Here is a 17,301-nt window from a genome sequence, read left to right as displayed (position 1 = left end):
TCGAGTCCATCGGGCCCCAACTCCCTTCAGTCCTCAAGGGGTTTGCAAAACACTTGAGCTTTTCTCAGCATTTCTGAGAAAAAGAAGGTGCAAGTTTTATTATGGTACAACACTATCATCAACTGTTAGATGTTATTTTTAAGGTGTAAACCTCAAAAGGCCTCTCTGTATCTTCCCTCTCTGTGGCAGCTGACAGGGTGCCTTCATCATCCTCCTGTAATGAAAATTAACAATTTTGGTGTTCTCCTCTAATCCATTACGAAAAATCAGTGGAGTATTAAGAGTACTTACAACTGCATGGAGGTCTGTTATGGCAGAAGGCTCCACCAGACAGATTAACCCATCAGAATCTGGTAGAAGATGAAGATTAGACAGTTAAATTATAACTTTGCCCAGAAATGTACACCACCTAATTTGAATTTTGTTTTTACAACAGTGTGCATCACAATTTTTCAAATATACAGTGGCTTGCAAAAGTATTCATCCTCCTTGGCATTTTTCATATTTTGTTGCCTTACAACCTGGAATTAAAATAGATTTTTGGGGGGTTTGTATCATTTGATTGACACGTTGGAGATGCAAAATATTCTTTCGTGAAACAAACAAGAAATGAGACAAAAAACTAAAAACTTGAGCGTGCATAACTTTTGCCCCAAAGTCAATACTTTATAGAGCCACCTTTTGCAGCAATTACAGCTGCAAGTCTCTTGGGGTATGTCTCTGTAAGCTTGGCACGTCTCGCCACTGGATTTTTGCCCATTCTTCAAGGCAAAACTGCTCCAGCTCCTTCAAGTTCGATGGGCTCCGCTGGTGTACAGCAATCTTTAAGTCATACAACAGATTCTCAATTGGATTGAGATCTGGGCTTTGACTGGGCCATTCCAAGACATTTAAATGTTTCCTCTTAAACCACTCAAGTGTTGCTTTAGCAGTATGCTTAGGGCCATTGTCCTTCTGGAAGGTGAACTTCCGTCCCAGTCTCAAATCTCTGGAAGACTGAAACAGGTTTCCCTCAAGAATTTCCCGGTATTTAGCGTCATCCGCCATTCCTTCAATTCTGACCAGTTTCCCAGTCCCTGCCAATGAAAAACATCCCCACAGCATGATGCTGCCACCACCATGCTTCACTGTGGGGATGGTATTCTCGGGGTGATGAGAGGTGTTGGGTTTGCACCAGACATAGCATTTTCCTTTATGGCCTAAAAGCTCAATTTTTGTCTCATCTGACCAGAGTACCTTCTTCCATATGTTTGGGGAGTCTCCCACATGCCTTTTGGCGAACACTGAATGTGTTTGCTTATTTTAATTCTTTAAGCAATGGCTTTTTTTCTGGACACTCTTCCGCAAAGCCCAGCTCTGTGGAGTGTACCGCTTAAAGTGATCATATGACACTTAAATAAAGTCCACCTGTGTGCAATCTAACTAATTATGTGACTTTTGAAGGTAATTGGTTGCACCAGATCTTATTTAGGCTTCATAGCAAAGGGGGTGAATACATATGCACGCAACAGTTTTCAGTTTATTATTTTTTGATATTTTTTTAAACAAGTTATTTTTTTCATTTCACTTCACCAATTTGGAATATTTTGTGTATGTCCATTACATGAAATCCAAATAAAAATCAATTTAAATTACAGGTTGTAATGCAACAAAATAGGAAAAACACCAAGGGGGATGAATACTTTTGCAAGGTACTGTATAACTCAGAGTCACCTTAAAATAGATTATTATGTCTGAAGGACAACTAGGAATCTGAAAAGTAACAGCAGTCAATTACAAAGAATTGTACCGCTTCAAGAAAATCAGGGTGCCAAGTTGTGTTAAGATGGATGGGTGGGCGTTATTGAGGTAACACTGGCAAAAGGATGAATATACAGTGGGGAGAACAAGTATTTGATACACTGCTGATTTTGCAGGTTTTCCTACTTACAAAGCATGTAGAGGTCTGTAATTTTTATCAGAGGTACACTTCAACTGTGAGAGACAGAATCTAAAACAAAAATCCAGAAAATCACATTGTATGATTTTTAAGTAATTAATTAGCATTTCATTGCATGACATAAGTATTTGATCACCTACCAACCAGTAAGTGGCCATTTTAGTAATTATTCAGCAGTCTTATGGCTTGGGGGTAGAAGCTGTTAAGGAGCTTTTTGGTCATAGGTTTGGTGCTCCGGTACCGCTTTCCGTGCGGTAGCAGAGAAAAACAGTCTATGACTTGGGTGACTGGGGTCTCTGACAGTTTTATGGGTTTTCCTCTGACACCGCCTATTATATACAGTTGAAATCGGAAGTTTACATACACCTTAGCCAAATACATTTAAACTCAGTTTTTCACAATTCCTGACATTTAATCCTAGTAAAAATTCCCTGTCTTAGGTCAGTTAGGATCACCACTTTATTTTAAGAATGTTAAATGTCAGAATAATAGTAGAGTGATTTATTTCAGCTTTTATTTCTTTCATCACATTCCCAGTGGGTCAGAAGTTTACATACACTCAAATAGTATTTGGTAGCATTGCCTTTAAATTGTTTAACTTGGGTCAAATGTTTCGGGTAGCCTTGCACAAGCTTCCCACAATAAGTTGGGTGAATTTTGGCCCATTCCTCCTGACAGAGCTGGTGTAACTGAGTCAGGTTTGTAGGCCTCCTTGCTCGCACATGCTTTTTCAGTTCTGCCCACAAGTGTTCTATGGGATTGTGATCAGGGCTTTGTGATTTTTGTTTCATCAGACCAGAGGACATTTCTCCAAAAAGTATGATCTTTGTGCCCATGTGCAGTTGCAAACCGTAGTCTAGCTTTTTTATGGCAGTTTTGGAGCAGTGTCTTCGTCCTTGCCGTGCGGCCTTTCAGGTTATATCGATATAGGACTCGTTTTACTGTGCATATAGATACTTTTGTACCTGTTTCCTCCAGCATCTTCACAAGGTCTTTTGCTGTTGTTCTGGGATTGATTTGCACTTTTCGCACCAAAGTACACTCATCTCTAGGAGACAGAACATGTCTCATTCCTGTGCGGCATGACTGCTGCGTGGTCCCATGGTGTTTATACTTGTGTACTATTGTTTGTACAGATGAACGTGGTACCGTTAGGCGTTTGAAATTGCTCCCAAGGATGAACCAGACTTGTGGAGGTCTACAATCTTTTTTCTGAGGTCTTGGCTGATTTCTTTTGATTTTCCCATGATGTCAAGCAAAGAGGCACTGAGTTTGAAGGTAGGCCTTGAAATACATCCACAGGTACACCTCTAATTGTCTCAAATGACATCATTTTCTGTAATTATCCGAGCTGTTTCAAGGCACAGTCAACTTAGTGTATGTAAACTTCTGACCCACTGGAATTGAGATACAGTGAATTATAACTGAAATAATCTGTCTGTAAATAATTGTTTGAATAATTACTTGTTTCATGCACAAAGTAGATGTCCTAACCGACTTGCCAAAACTATAGTTTGTTAACAAGAAATTTGTTGAGTGGTTGAAAAAAAACTTCAACTGTATGTAATCAAGATATATTAGTGTTTTGTTTTTCATAATATTTTTTAAAAATGTTAGATTTGCGTTTGAAGGTAGGCCTTGAAATACATCCACAGGTACACCTCCAATTGACTCAAATGATGTCAATTAGCCCATCAGAAGCTTGCAAAGCCATGACATAATTTTCTGGAATTTCCCAAGCTGTTTAAAGGCACAGTCAACTTAGTGTATGTGAACTTGTGATACAGTGAAATAATCTGTCTGTAAACAATTGTTGGAAAAATGACTTGTGTCATGCACAAAGAAATTTGTGGAGTGGTTGAAAAACGAGTTTTAATGACTCCAACCTAAGTGTATGTAAACTTACGACTTCAACTGTAGGTCCTGGATGGCAGGAAGCTTTGCCCCGGTGATGTACTGGGCTGTATGCCCTACCCTCTGTCCAAAATGGCAGCATATTCCCTTTTCAGTGCACTGCTTTTGACCAGGACCCATTTTGGGACTCAACCTAAATCAATGGAGCACACTGTTTCTTAAGCACTGTGTGTGTGTGTGTGTGTGTGTGTGTGTGTGTGTGTGTGTGTGTGTGTGTGTGTGTGTGTGTGTGTGTGTGTGTGTGTGTGTGTGTGTGTGTGTGTGTGTGTGTGTGTGTGAGGTATATGCTGAGGGTACACCCTAAAAAATGCTGGCACTGGGTAAATATATGACAGAACACACAGTGGGTTATTTTGACCAAGCCAGTTGGTTTGCGTGAATTGGGTGGATTTTTATTAACTTTCATGATGGGTTCACGCAGCAGCTGTGTCTTTTTAAGGTATTCCATAGGCTATTTTCAGGAGGCATGACCTATTAGGGGCGTGGCTTTCAGATAGTTATTTTTGGCCACCCGTGAGAGGAAATGTTCCTGTTAAGGTTGTACACTGCAAATGTATAGTTCCCTTCAATATTTTTGCAAATTATTCCTTTAAATTTAAAATGAATAACATTACTATTTATATAATGTAACAAAATGGTATCATTTAAGATATGCAAAGGCTCTTAAAGAACTCATACACATGTGTAAGTCTCATTAAAGCTAGAAAAGTGTCAGTATTCAAACTTAGCATGTAATAATGATACAACAGAACAGATGAACTGGAATGACATTTACTCTCACGGGTGGCCAACAATAACAATCTGAAAGACACGCCCCTACTAAGCCCTCCCCCCACCCCTTCAATCTTGTGATCTGACCCACTGGGTCATATCTCACTAACCCAGTGTGAACAACCCAACCTTGCACTTTTTAAAGAAAACAACCCAGCTAAGTGACCCAATACCTTCAACCCAGAAGTTGGGTATTCCAAATATTCCAGAATTTTGTAAATTAAAGGTAGTGTAGATTAAAGGTAGGGTGACTAGAAAATAATAACGGTTAATTCTGAAACACTGGGGGCTAAACACACCAATGTCCATTTCTATGTGTAGTCGGTTGCTTTTGCATTTTTTGTCCTCTTGCTGGTTGAATTGGATTATAGTGCTGCGATATTTAAAATTATGATGATGTGTATTTATCTCTGTGTGTGTGTCATGTGTCTGTGTGTGTGTGTGCATGCATTTGTACGTGTCCAGCTGAACTACGCAGAGTCCAGGCTGACCCAGCTGGAGGCCTGCCGCTGTGAGAGGACGTGCAGTGACAACGGTGTGGTCTACAGAGACAAGGAGCTATGGGTGGAGCCAGAGAACTGCAGGAACTGCGGCTGCATGGTGGGCATCCCACAGATACAATAACTTTATCTTTCTCCTCACAATAGTAGATAACTTCACCTCACACTAGTCAATTTGTATATTTTTGGGATATTCATGTCAGTTCAATTTACAAAATAAAAAAACATTTAAACATGTACAATGTTTCAATTCACAAAACAAAAAATATACAAATAATGATAATGATGGTGTCACGGTTGTCGTCGGTGAAGGAGGACAAAAACGCAGCAGGTATGTGCAGGCTCATCTTGATGTTTATTTACTTTCCAAAATGAACATACAAAAATAACAAAAAACAAAACCACGAACAACAAAACAGTCTGACTAGGCACAAGGCTAAGCACAGAACAATCACCCACAAATAACAAACACACCCTAATATATGGGACTCTCAATCAAAGGCAGTTAGACAACACCTGCCTTCAACTGAGAGTCCCAACCCCAATTAACCAAACATAGAAACAGACATACTAGACTAAACATAGAATACCTGAAAACCAAACAGTGCCCAAAAACCCCGGAATACTTAAACCAAATGCCCCTTCAACAAAACACACCACCCTGAACCACATAAAACAAATACCCTCTGCCACGTCCTGACCAAACTACAATACTAATTAACCCTTATACTGGCCAGGACGTGACAGATGGGCAATAAATAACAATATTAACAATTAGTATTTCTTCTTTCTCTCATTTTTTCCTCTAGTTCCTCCCAAAGTTAATGAGCTTAATTGTGTCCACAACAAGGGCAATGTAATAGGGTTCAATATGATAAAAAAATTGATGTACTAAAATAGAATATAACCTAATATTGAACACATGTACAATACCTGCCTCAGAGTATACAGTATAAGTCTCTCTATCTCCCTGTCTCTCTCTCACCAATTCAATTCAATGGTCTCTATTGGAATGGCAAACATACAGTTTATGTTTACATTGCCAAAGCTAGTGAAATAGAGCAGAAACAAAAAAAGGGAAATAAACAATCAAAAATATTTTTTTCTCCCTTTTGTTTTTAGTTCCCAAAAGTTTAAAAAGAATATAGACATTTCAAATGTTATATCGTTGGCAATGTTGTAAACATGTGCAAATAGTTGAAGTATTAAAGGGAAAATAAATAACCAGATAAATATAGGTTGTATTTACAATGGTGTTTGTGCTCCACTGGTTGCCCTTTTCTTGTGGAAACAGGTCACAAATCATGCTGCAGTGGTGGCACACTGTTATTTCACCTAATAGATATGGGAGTGTATCAAGATTGGATTTGTTTTCAAATTCGTTATGGTTCTGTGTCATCTGAGGGAAATATACAGTATGTCTCTGATATAGTCAGAGTTGGCAGGATGTTAGGCAGTGCAGCTTGGTTTCCACCTCATTTTGCGGGCAGTGGGTACATAGCCTGTCTACTCTTGAGAGCCAGGTCTGCCAATGGCGGCCCCTCTCGATAGCAAGGCCATGCTCACAGAGTCTGTACATACAGTAGTCAAAGCTTTCCTTAATTTTGGGTCAGTCACAGTGGTCAGGTATTCTGCTGTTGTGTACTCAATTTAGGGCCAAATATATTTTTGTTGATGCTTTCCAATGAGCCAAGTATTTATCTTTTTGTTTTCTCATGATTTGTTTAGGTCTAATTGGGTTGCTTTTCTGGGGCTCTGTGGGGTCAGTTTGTGTTTGTGAGTAGAGTCCCCGTATCAGCTGGCAGATGGGACTCTTCTCCAGGTTCATCTCTCTGTAGGTGGGCTTTGTTATGGAAGGTTTGAGAATCACTTATTTTTAGGTGGCTGTAGAATTGAATCACTCTTTTCTGGATTTTTATAATTAGCGGGGGCAACATTGTTTAGGTGGAATGTGTATTTTTTGGAACACTGTTATTTTTGTCTTACTGAGATTAACTGTCTGGGCCTAGGTCTGACAGAATCTGTGCAGAAGATTTAGGTAATGCTGTAGGCCCTCCTTGGTTGGGGACAGACGCACCAGACAATCTGCAAACAGTAAACATTTAACTTCAGAGTCTAGTAAGGTGAGGCTGGGTGCTGCAGACTGTTCTAGTGCCCTAGCCAATTCATTGATATAAATGTTGAAGAGGGTGAAACATGTAACAAATTATGGAGTCACGCATGATTCACCGAATACTATTGTGAAAGAGGAAGTAAAGTACATTAGAATATGGTTTCATTTCAGGCTCCTCCATCTCCACTAACCTAAGATAATTGTATGGATTTTTTCCCTATTAATAATGTAAAATAACATCTGTACAGAAAGACTCATCTGAAGGCCAAATTACAGAGGAGGAACTTTTTGATGCAATTAAAGCCTTTAAGCTTGGGAAAACTCCAGGGCTGGATGGCATTATTAGCATGTTTTAACCACTCCTATATAAATGGTAGATTATCTGACATGTAACAAGAAGGTCTGATTGCATGATTACTGAAACAGGATCCAAGTGGTATATATAAAGATCCAGAAAAATTGGAGGCATCTAACACTTCAGTGTTGTGATGCAAAAATTTTAGCTAAATACTTGGCGCATAGAATAAAATAGGTATTGTCAGATATTATTCATCCTCATCAGACAGTTTTTTTACATGGATGATATATTGGAGATAATATAAGACAAGTACTGGGAACAATAGAATACTATGAAATATCTTGGAAACCAGGCCTGATTTTCATAGCTAATTTTGAGAAGGCTTTTGATAAAGTATGACTATGAGTTTATACAGTGGGGGAAAAAAGTATTTGATCCCCTGCTGATTTTGTATGTTTGCCCACTGACAAAGAAATGATCAGTCTATAATTTTAATGTTAGGTTTATTTGAACAGTGAGAGACAGAATAACAACAAAAATATGGAGAGAAACGCATGTCAAAAATGTTATAAATTGATTTGCTAATTGTGAGAAAGCTCTCTTAAAGGGAGTGCTCCTAATCTCAGCTTGTTACCTGTATAAAAGACACCTGTCCACAGAAGCAATCAATCAATCAGATTCCAAACTCTCCACCATGGCCAAGACCAAAGAGCTCTCCAAGGATGTCAGGGACAAGATTGTAGACCTACACAAGGCTGGAATGGGCTACAAGACCATCGCCAAGCAGCTTGGTGAGAAGGTGACAACATTTGGTGCGATTATTCGCAAATGGAAGAAACACAAAAGAACTGTCAATATCCCTCGGCCTGGGGCTCCATGCAAGATCTCACCTCGTGGAGTTGCAATGATCATGAGAACGGTGAGGAATAAGCCCAGAACTACACGGGAGGATCTTGTCAATGATCTCAAGGCAGCTGGGACCACAGTCACCAAGAAAACAATTGGTAACACACTACGCCGTGAAGGACTGAAATCCTGCAGCGCCCGCAAGGTCCCCCTGCTCAAGAATACATATACATACCCGTCTGAAGTTCACCAATGAACATCTGAATGATTCAGAGGACAACTGGTGAAAGTGTTGTGGTCAGATGAGACCAAAATGGAGCCCTTTGGCATCAACTCAACTCGCCGTGTTTGGAGGAGGAGGAATGCTGCCTATGACCCCAAGAACACCATCTCCACCGTCAAACATGGAGGTGGAAACATTATGCTTTGGGGGTGTTTTTCTGCTAAGGGGACAGGACAACTTCACTGCATCATTTGACGGGGCCATGTACTGTCAAATCTTGGGTGAGAACCTCCTTCCCTCAGCCAGGGCATTGAAAATGGGTCGTGTATGGGTATTCCAGCATGACAATGACCAAAACACACGGCCAAGACAACAAAGGAGTGGCTCAAGAAGAAGCACATTAAGGTCATGAAGTGGCCTAGCCAGTCTGTGGAGGGAGCTGAAGGTTCGAGTTGCCAAACGTCAGCCTCGAAACCTTAATGACTTGGAGAAGAGGAGTGGGACAAAATCCCTCCTGAGATGTGTGCAAACCTGGTGGCCAACTACAAGAAACGTCTGACCTCTGTGATTGCCAACAAGGGTTTTGCCACCAAGTACTAAGTCATGTTTTGCAGAGGGGTCAAATACTTATTTCCCTCATTAAAATGCAAATAATTTGATAACATTTTTGACATGCATTTTTCTGGATTTTTTTGTTGTTATTCTGTCTCTCACTGTTCAAATAAACGTACCATTAAAATTATAGACTGATCATTGCTTTGTTAGTGGGCAAACGTACAAAATCAGCTGGGGATCAAATACTTTTTCCCCCCATTGTGTATAAATGCCTTGAATATTTCAATTTTGGATAATCTCTTATAAAATGGGTTAAAGTCATGTATAGTAACCCTAGGTGTAAAATAGTAGATAATGGCTACATCTCAGAAAGTTTTAAACTGACAGGAGGAGTAAAACAAGGTTGTCCACTATTGGCATATCTATTTTTTATTGCCATCGAAATGTTAGCTGTTAAAATTAGATCCAACAATAATATTAAGGGATTAGAAATCCGTGGCTTAAAAACAAAGGTGTCATTTTACTCTGATGATTTGTGTTTTCATTTAAAACCACAATTAGAATCCCTCCACAGCCTCAAAGAGGATCTAGATACTTTTGCTAATCCCGAAAGAAGGAAATGATCTCACTCCAATAAATGTTCATAGAAAGTTAGCAAAAATAGATAAGATCTTGCAACCATGGAATGGAAAATACCTGTCTATTTGTGGAAAAATCACCCTGATTAATGCTTTAGTCACATCACAGTTTACCTATTCGCTTAAGGTTTTGTCTACACCTAGTGACCTGCTTTTTAAATGACATGAACAAAAAATATTACGCTTGCGTCCCACCTACTCAACAGCCAGTGTAATCTCGTGGCGCGATATTCAAATACCTTAGAAATGTTATTACTTCAATTTCTCAAACATATGACTATTTTACACCATTTTAAAGACAAGACTCTCGTTAATCTAACCACACTGTCCGATTTCAAAAAGGCTTTACAACGAAAGCAAAACATTAGATTATGTCAGCAGAGTACCCAGCCAGAAATAATCAGACACCCATTTTTCAAGCTTGCATATAATGTCACATAAACCCAAACTACAGCTAAATGCAGCACTAACCTTTGATGATCTTCATCAGATGACAATCCTAGGACATTATGTTATACAATACATGCATGTTTTGTTCAATCAAGTTCATATTTATATCAAAAACCAGCTTTTTACATTAGCATGTGACTAGCATGTGACTAGCATTCCCACCGAACACTTCCGGTGAATTTACTAAATTACTCACGATAAACGTTCACAAAAAACATTAATTATTTTAAGAATTATAGATACAGAACTCCTTTATGCACTCGCTATGTCCGATTTTAAAATAACTTTTTGGTGAAAGCACATTTTGCAATATTCTGAGTAGATAGCCCGGCCATCACAGGCTAGCTATTTTGACACCCACCAAGTGTGATACTCACTAAACTCCGATTTACTATTAGAAAAGTTTGATTACCTTTGCTGTTCTTCGTCAGAATGAACTCACAGGACTTCTACTTCAATAACAAATGTTGGTTTTGTTCCAAATAATCCATAGTTATATCCAAATAGCGGCGTTTTGTTCGTGCGTTCAAGACACTATCCGAAGGGTAAATAAGGGTGACGCGCCCGAGCGTTTCGTGACAAATAATTTCAAAATATTCCATTACTGTACTTCGAAGCATGTCAAACGCTGTTTAAAATCAATTGTTATGCTATTTTTCTCGTAAAAAAGCGATAATATTCCGACCGAGAGTTGTTTTCGTTCAAAGAGAGAGAAAGTAAACATGGTGTCGGCTCGTGCATGCGCCTCCAGTCTCATTGTCCTCAGATCGACCACTTACAAAATGCGCTAATGTTTTTCAGCCATGGCCTGCAAAGCCACCATTCATCGTTCTGGCGCCTTCTGAGAGCCTATGGGAGCGTTAGAAAATGTCACGTTATGCCAGAGATCTCCTGTTTTGGTTAGAGATGATCAAGAAGGCCAAGAAAAAGTCAGAGAGAGCACTTCCTGTTTGGAATCTTCTCAGGTTTTGGCCTGCCAAATGAGTTCTGTTATACTCACAGACACCATTCAAACAGTTTTAGAAACTTTAGGGTGTTTTCTATCCAAATCAAACAATTATATGCATATTGTAGTTACTGGGCAGGAGTAGTAACCAGATTAAATCGGGTACGTTTTTTATCCGGCCGTGTAAATACTGCCCCCTATCCCCAACAGGTTAAAGGGCCTATTTATACACTGCTCAAAAAAATAAAGGGAACACTTAAACAACACAATGTAACTCCAAGTCAATCACACTTCTGTGAAATCAAACTGTCCACTTAGGAAGCAACACTGATTGACAATACATTTCACATGCTGTTGTGCAAATGGAATAGACAACAGGTGGAAATTATAGGCACTAAGCAAGACACCCCCAATAAAGGAGTGGTTCTGCAGGTGGTGACCACAGACCACTTCTCAGTTCCTATGCTTCCTGGCTGATGTTTTGGTCACTTTTGAATGCTGGCGGTGCTTTCACTCTAGTGGTAGCATGAGACAGAGTCTACAACCCACACAAGTGGCTCAGGTAGTGCAGCTCATCCAGGATGGCACATCAATGCGAGCTGTGGCAAGAAGGTTTGCTGTGTCTGTCAGCGTAGTGTCCAGAGCATGGAGGCGCTACCAGGAGACAGGCCAATACATCAGGAGACGTGGAGGAGGCCGTAGGAGGGCAACAACCCAGCAGCAGGACCGCTACCTCCGCCTTTGTGCAAGGAGGAGCAGGAGGAGCACTGCCAGAGCCCTGCAAAATGACCTCCAGCAGGCCACAAATGTGCATGTGTCTGCTCAAACGGTCAGAAACAGACTCCATGAGGGTGGTATGAGGGCTCGACATCCACAGGTGGGGGTTGTGCTTACAGCCCAACACCGTGCAGGACGTTTGGCATTTGCCAGAGAACACCAAGATTGGCAAATTCGCCACTGGCGCCCTATGCTCTTCACAGATGAAAACAGGTTCACACTGAGCACGTGACAGACGTGACAGAGTCTGGAGACGCCGTGGAGAACGTTCTGCTTCCTGCAACATCCTCCAGCATGACCGGTTTGGCGGTGGGTCAGTCATGGTGTGGGGTGGCATTTCTTTGGGGGGCTGCACAGCCCTCCGTGTGCTCGCCAGAGGTAGCCTGACTGTCATTAGGTACCGAGATGAGATCCTCAGACCCCTTGTGAGACCATATGCTGGTGTGGTTGGCCCTGGGTTCCTCCTAATGCAAGACAATGCTAGACCTCATGTGGCTGGAGTGTGTCAGCAGTTCCTGCAAGAGGAAGGCATTGATGCTATGGACTGGCCCGCCCGTTCCCCAGACCTGAATCCAATTGAGCACATCTGGGACATCATGTCTCGCTCCATCCACCAATCGCCACGTTGCACCACAGACTGTCCAGGAGTTGGCGGATGCTTTGGTCCAGGTCTGGGAGGAGATCCCTCAGGAGACCATCCGCCACCTCATCAGGAGCATGCCCAGGCGTTGTAGGGAGGTCATACAGGCACGTGGAGGCCACACACACTACTGAGCTTCATTTTGACTTGTTTTAAGGACATTATATCAAAGTTGGATCAGCATGTAGTGTGGTTTTCCACTTTAATTTTTAGTGTGACTCCAAATCCAGACCTCTTATGGGTTGATAAATTGGATTTCCATTGATTATTTTTGTGTGATTTTGTTGTCAGCACATTCAAATATGTAAAGAAAAAAGTATTTAATAAGATTATTTCTTTCATGCAGATCTAGGATGTGTTGTTTAAGTGTTCCCTTTATTTTTTGGAGCAGTGTATAATGAATCTGAATTTTCTTTTGGGGGGGCAGAAATTATTAAATATTAAAGCATTAGACCTCTCACTAAAGGCATCAGTCATACAGTGCCTTGTAAAAGTATTCATCCCACTTGTTGTTTTTCCAATTTTGTTGCATTACAACCTGTAATTTAAATGGCTTTTTATTTGAATTTCATGTAGTGGATATACACAAAATATTCCATATTGGTGAAGTGAAATGAAAAAAATTACTTGTTTCTAAAAATGTCTAAAAATAAAAAACTGAAAAGTGGTGCATGCATATGTATTCATCCCCTTTGCAATGAAGCCCCTAAATAAGATCTGGTGCAATCAATTACCTTCAGAAGTCACATAATTAGTTAAATAAAGTCCACCTGTGTGCAATTTAAGTGTCACATTATCTCAGTATATATACGCCTGTTCTGAAAGGCTCCAGAGTCTTCAACACCAATAAGCAAGGGGCACCACCAAGCAAGCGGCACCATGAAGACCAAGGCGCTCTCCAAACAGGTCAAGGACAAAGTTGTGGAGAAGTACAGATCAGGGTTGAGTTGTAAAATAATGTCAGAAACTTTGAACATCCCACGGAAAACCATTAAATCCATTATTAAAAAATGGAAAGAATATGGCACCACAACAAACCTGCCAAGAGAGGGCCACCCACCAAAACTCATGGACCAGGCAAGGAGAGCATTAATCAGAGAGGCAACAAACAGATTAAAGATAACCCTGAAGGAGCAGCAAAGCTCCACAGCAGAGATTGGAGTATCTGTCCATTGGACCACTTTAAGCCGTACACTCCACAGAGCTGGGCTTTGTGGAAGAGTGGCCAGAAAAAAAGCCATTGCTTAAAGAATAAAATAGGCAAACGCATTTGGTGTTCTCCAAAAGGCATGTGGGAGACTCCCCAAACATGGAAGAAGGTACTCTGGTCAGATGAGATTAAATTGAGTGTCATGTCCTGACCCTAGTAAGATGTCATTTCCTATAGTAGTGTAGGGCAGGGTGTGACAGGGGGTGTTTTTGGGCTGATCTATGTTTTCTAGTTCTGTTTAAATTCTAGTTTTCTATTTCTATGTTGGATTGTTTGGGGTTGATCTCTAATTGGAGGCAGCTGATCCTCATTTGCCTCTGATTAGAGATCATATTTAAGTAGGGTTTTTTCTCATTGTGGTTCGTGGGTTATTGTCTTTTGAGTAGTGTGTCGTCCTCTCTGCGTCACGGTTTGTTGTTTTCCTATTTTCCAGTTATTAGTGTATTGCATTCAGTTTCACTTTTAATAAATATGTGGAACTACGAAAACGCTGCATCTTGGTCCGCTCCTTCAAACAGCCGTGACTTTGAGCTTTTTGGACATCAAGGCAAACACTATGTCTGGTCCATCGGCAGGGACTGGGAAACTGGTCAGAATTGACGGAATGATGGATGGCGCTAAATACAGGGAAATTCTTGAGAGAAACCTGTTTCAGTCTTCAAGAGATTTGAGACTGGGACGGAGGTTCACCTTCCAGCAGGACAATGACCTAAGCATACTGCTAAAGCAACACTCGAGTGGTTTAAGAGGAAACATTTAAATGTCTTGGAATGGCCTAGTCAAAGCCGAGACCTCAATCCAATTGAGAATCTGTGGTATGACTTAAAGATTGCTGTACACCAGCGGAACCCATCCAACTTGAAGGAGCTGGAGCAGATTTGCCTTGAAGAATGGGCAAAAATCCCACTGGCTAGATGTGCCAAGTTTATGGAGACATACCGCAAGAGACTTGCAGCTGTAATTGCTGCAAAAGGTGGCTCTATAAAATATTGACTTTGGGAGGGTGAATAGTTATGCACGCTCAAGTTCTGTTTTTCTGTTTTTCTGTTTTTCTGTCCCATTTCTTGTTTCTTTTACCAAAAATATTTTGCATCTTCAAAGTGGTAGGCATGTTGTGTAAATCAAATGATACAACCCCCACCAAAATCTATTTTAATTCCAGGTTGTAAGGCAACAAAATAGGAAAAATTACAAGGGGGGTGAATACTTTCGCAAAGCCACTGTAAAAAAGTTACTTATATCCGAAATGTTTCTCTAGTAAATTAGTAAGAATGTCACACCCCGTGTTCAAGAATTGCCTTTTTCCCTTTATTCAGATTACAACTGCTCACTTTCGGTTATTTCAAAAAAAAATCTCCAACATATTGTTATTTTTTAAACAAGCCTTAGAAATTTGGTTGCAATTTCAGTTTAATCCACCTGAAAAGACATAACAAATAATACAACAAATATTGTGGTTAAACTCAAATATACTAATTGATTAAAAAAATTAAATAATTCAATGACGTTTTTAAGAAAGGTATAATTTTTGTAAATCATATCATAAATAGGACTGGTGGAGTTATGTCACACATGCAGCAACACAGACGTATGGAAATGTCTGCTCTACCCAAAATTACAACCAACTAATTGCAGCATTACCACAAAAATGGAAGAGGCATGTAGAAGGAGGGTAAAGTAAGGAACTTGTCTGTTGGCCCTGCATTAAAGACCATAATTGGTTAAAGAAAATTGTGATAAATTAAAAACATATACCAATTTCATTTAAGGACCAAAAAATGGACAGCTGTGCTGTATAAATTGCAAAATAGTTGGGAAGACATTTTCGATGTACCGATTCCATTGACATGCAAAACAATAACGGATTCAAAACTTCTAATTTTTCAATTTAAATTATTATTCAAAAATCTTGCAACCAATAGAATGTTAAATATATGGGGGATACAATCTTCTCAGCTCCACAGATTTTGCTGCGAGGTGGCAGAGTCATTAGATCATTTATTTTGGTACTGTCCATATGTAGCTCGTTTTTTGTCACAGGTCCAGGAATGGCTGAAGAATTGCAACATTTACCTGGAACTAACGCTGCAGATGGCAAAAGTGGGTGATTAGAAAAGTCATAGTCAATTAATCAATAATATAATAATTATTTTAGCAAAAAAGTTTCTTTAATTTACAATCTGTGGAAGCTATGAGAATAGGTGTGAAACATCACAGCACAGTTGAAAAATATATGGCAAATATAAATCCAATATGGATGGTGTTAAGAGACAGATGGGATTTTATTTACCTTTTATTTAACTAGGCAAGTCTGTTAAGAACAAATTCTTATTTTCAATGACAGCCTAGGAACAGTGGGTTAACTGCTTGTTCAGGGGCAGAACAACAGATTGGTACCTCAGGGATTTGAACTTGCAACCTTCGGTTACTAGTCCAACACCAACACACTAGGCTACCCTGCTGCCCCAGTTGAATGGAGTTGAATGGAGCTGAAGGGTGGGACTAATAACAACAAGATGACCAATGTAAAACATACGGGGTCTGTAAAATATAGGTTCAGAAGTTTTGTGATATAACACAGTTATGTAAAACATACGGGGTCTGTAAAATATAGGTTCAGAAGTTTTGTGATATAGCACAGTTACAAATAGAAGTCACACTGGATGGACATCAGAAATAGAGGACGGACTAAAAACAAAGAAAATATAACTATTGTAAAATAGATTGTGTCTGTAAAATGTGTATAATATGTTTAAACTGAAGGTAGAAGCCTAAGTGTTATTGTTTATTAGTTTACTCCAATTGGGGGATGGGTGGTAGTGTTTGCGGGGAGCAATAAAGGTATATTCTAAAAAATGTATGTGTGTATATGTATGAATGTTTGTGTATACATACATATATATATGTATATGGATATTTACCCCAAAAATATATGGGGGATTGGAAATGATGCAGATAATTACATTGATGGAAGCAACAATCTATCCGCAATATTAAAGCTGATCCACCCCTTAAAGAAAAGGTATTTGGTTTCAAATATACTTAACTATCAAAAGTAAATGGGAAATGTATAATTTAAAATTCCTTATATTAAGCAAACCAGACAAACATGTTCTTGTTTTTTTTTAATTGACGGATAGCCAGGGGCACACTCCAACACTCAGACATAATTTAAAAACGAAGCATTTGTGTTTAGTGAGTCTGCCAGATCAGAGGCTGTAGGGATGACCAGGTATGTTCTCATTATAAGTGAGTGAATTGGATAGTTTTCCTGTCCAAATGTAACCTGAACTTTTGGGTGTCAGTGAAAATGTATGAAGTAAAAAGTACATTATTTTATTTTGGAATGTAGTGAAGTAAAGGTAAAAGTTGGCAAAAATATAAATAGTAAAGTACATGTAATACCCTTGTTTGAACCAGGTATTGAGTTTATTTGTTATAATTAATTGGTTATATATTTAAAAGATGATTGGAAGAAATA

At 39.6% G+C, this 17,301-nt stretch overlaps 1 protein-coding gene across 1 annotated transcript in view; it reads left to right on the top strand.

Annotated features, from left to right (window-relative positions):
* LOC115167609 (protein kinase C-binding protein NELL1-like) overlaps positions 1-17,301 on the top strand; it is a 500,899-nt gene that overhangs the window by 141,447 nt on the left and 342,151 nt on the right. Inside the window, exon 8 of the mRNA XM_029722201.1 lies at positions 5,090-5,224. Within this exon, the coding sequence (XP_029578061.1) occupies positions 5,090-5,224 (135 nt within the window). The remainder of the gene's footprint in view (positions 1-5,089; positions 5,225-17,301) is intronic.

Source organism: Salmo trutta, chromosome 29, assembly GCF_901001165.1.
Source record: "Salmo trutta chromosome 29, fSalTru1.1, whole genome shotgun sequence".
Classification (NCBI taxonomy): Eukaryota; Metazoa; Chordata; class Actinopteri; order Salmoniformes; family Salmonidae; genus Salmo; species Salmo trutta.
The sequence above is the reverse complement of the archived record's forward strand: the minus strand, read 5'-3'. Positions and strand labels throughout refer to the sequence as shown.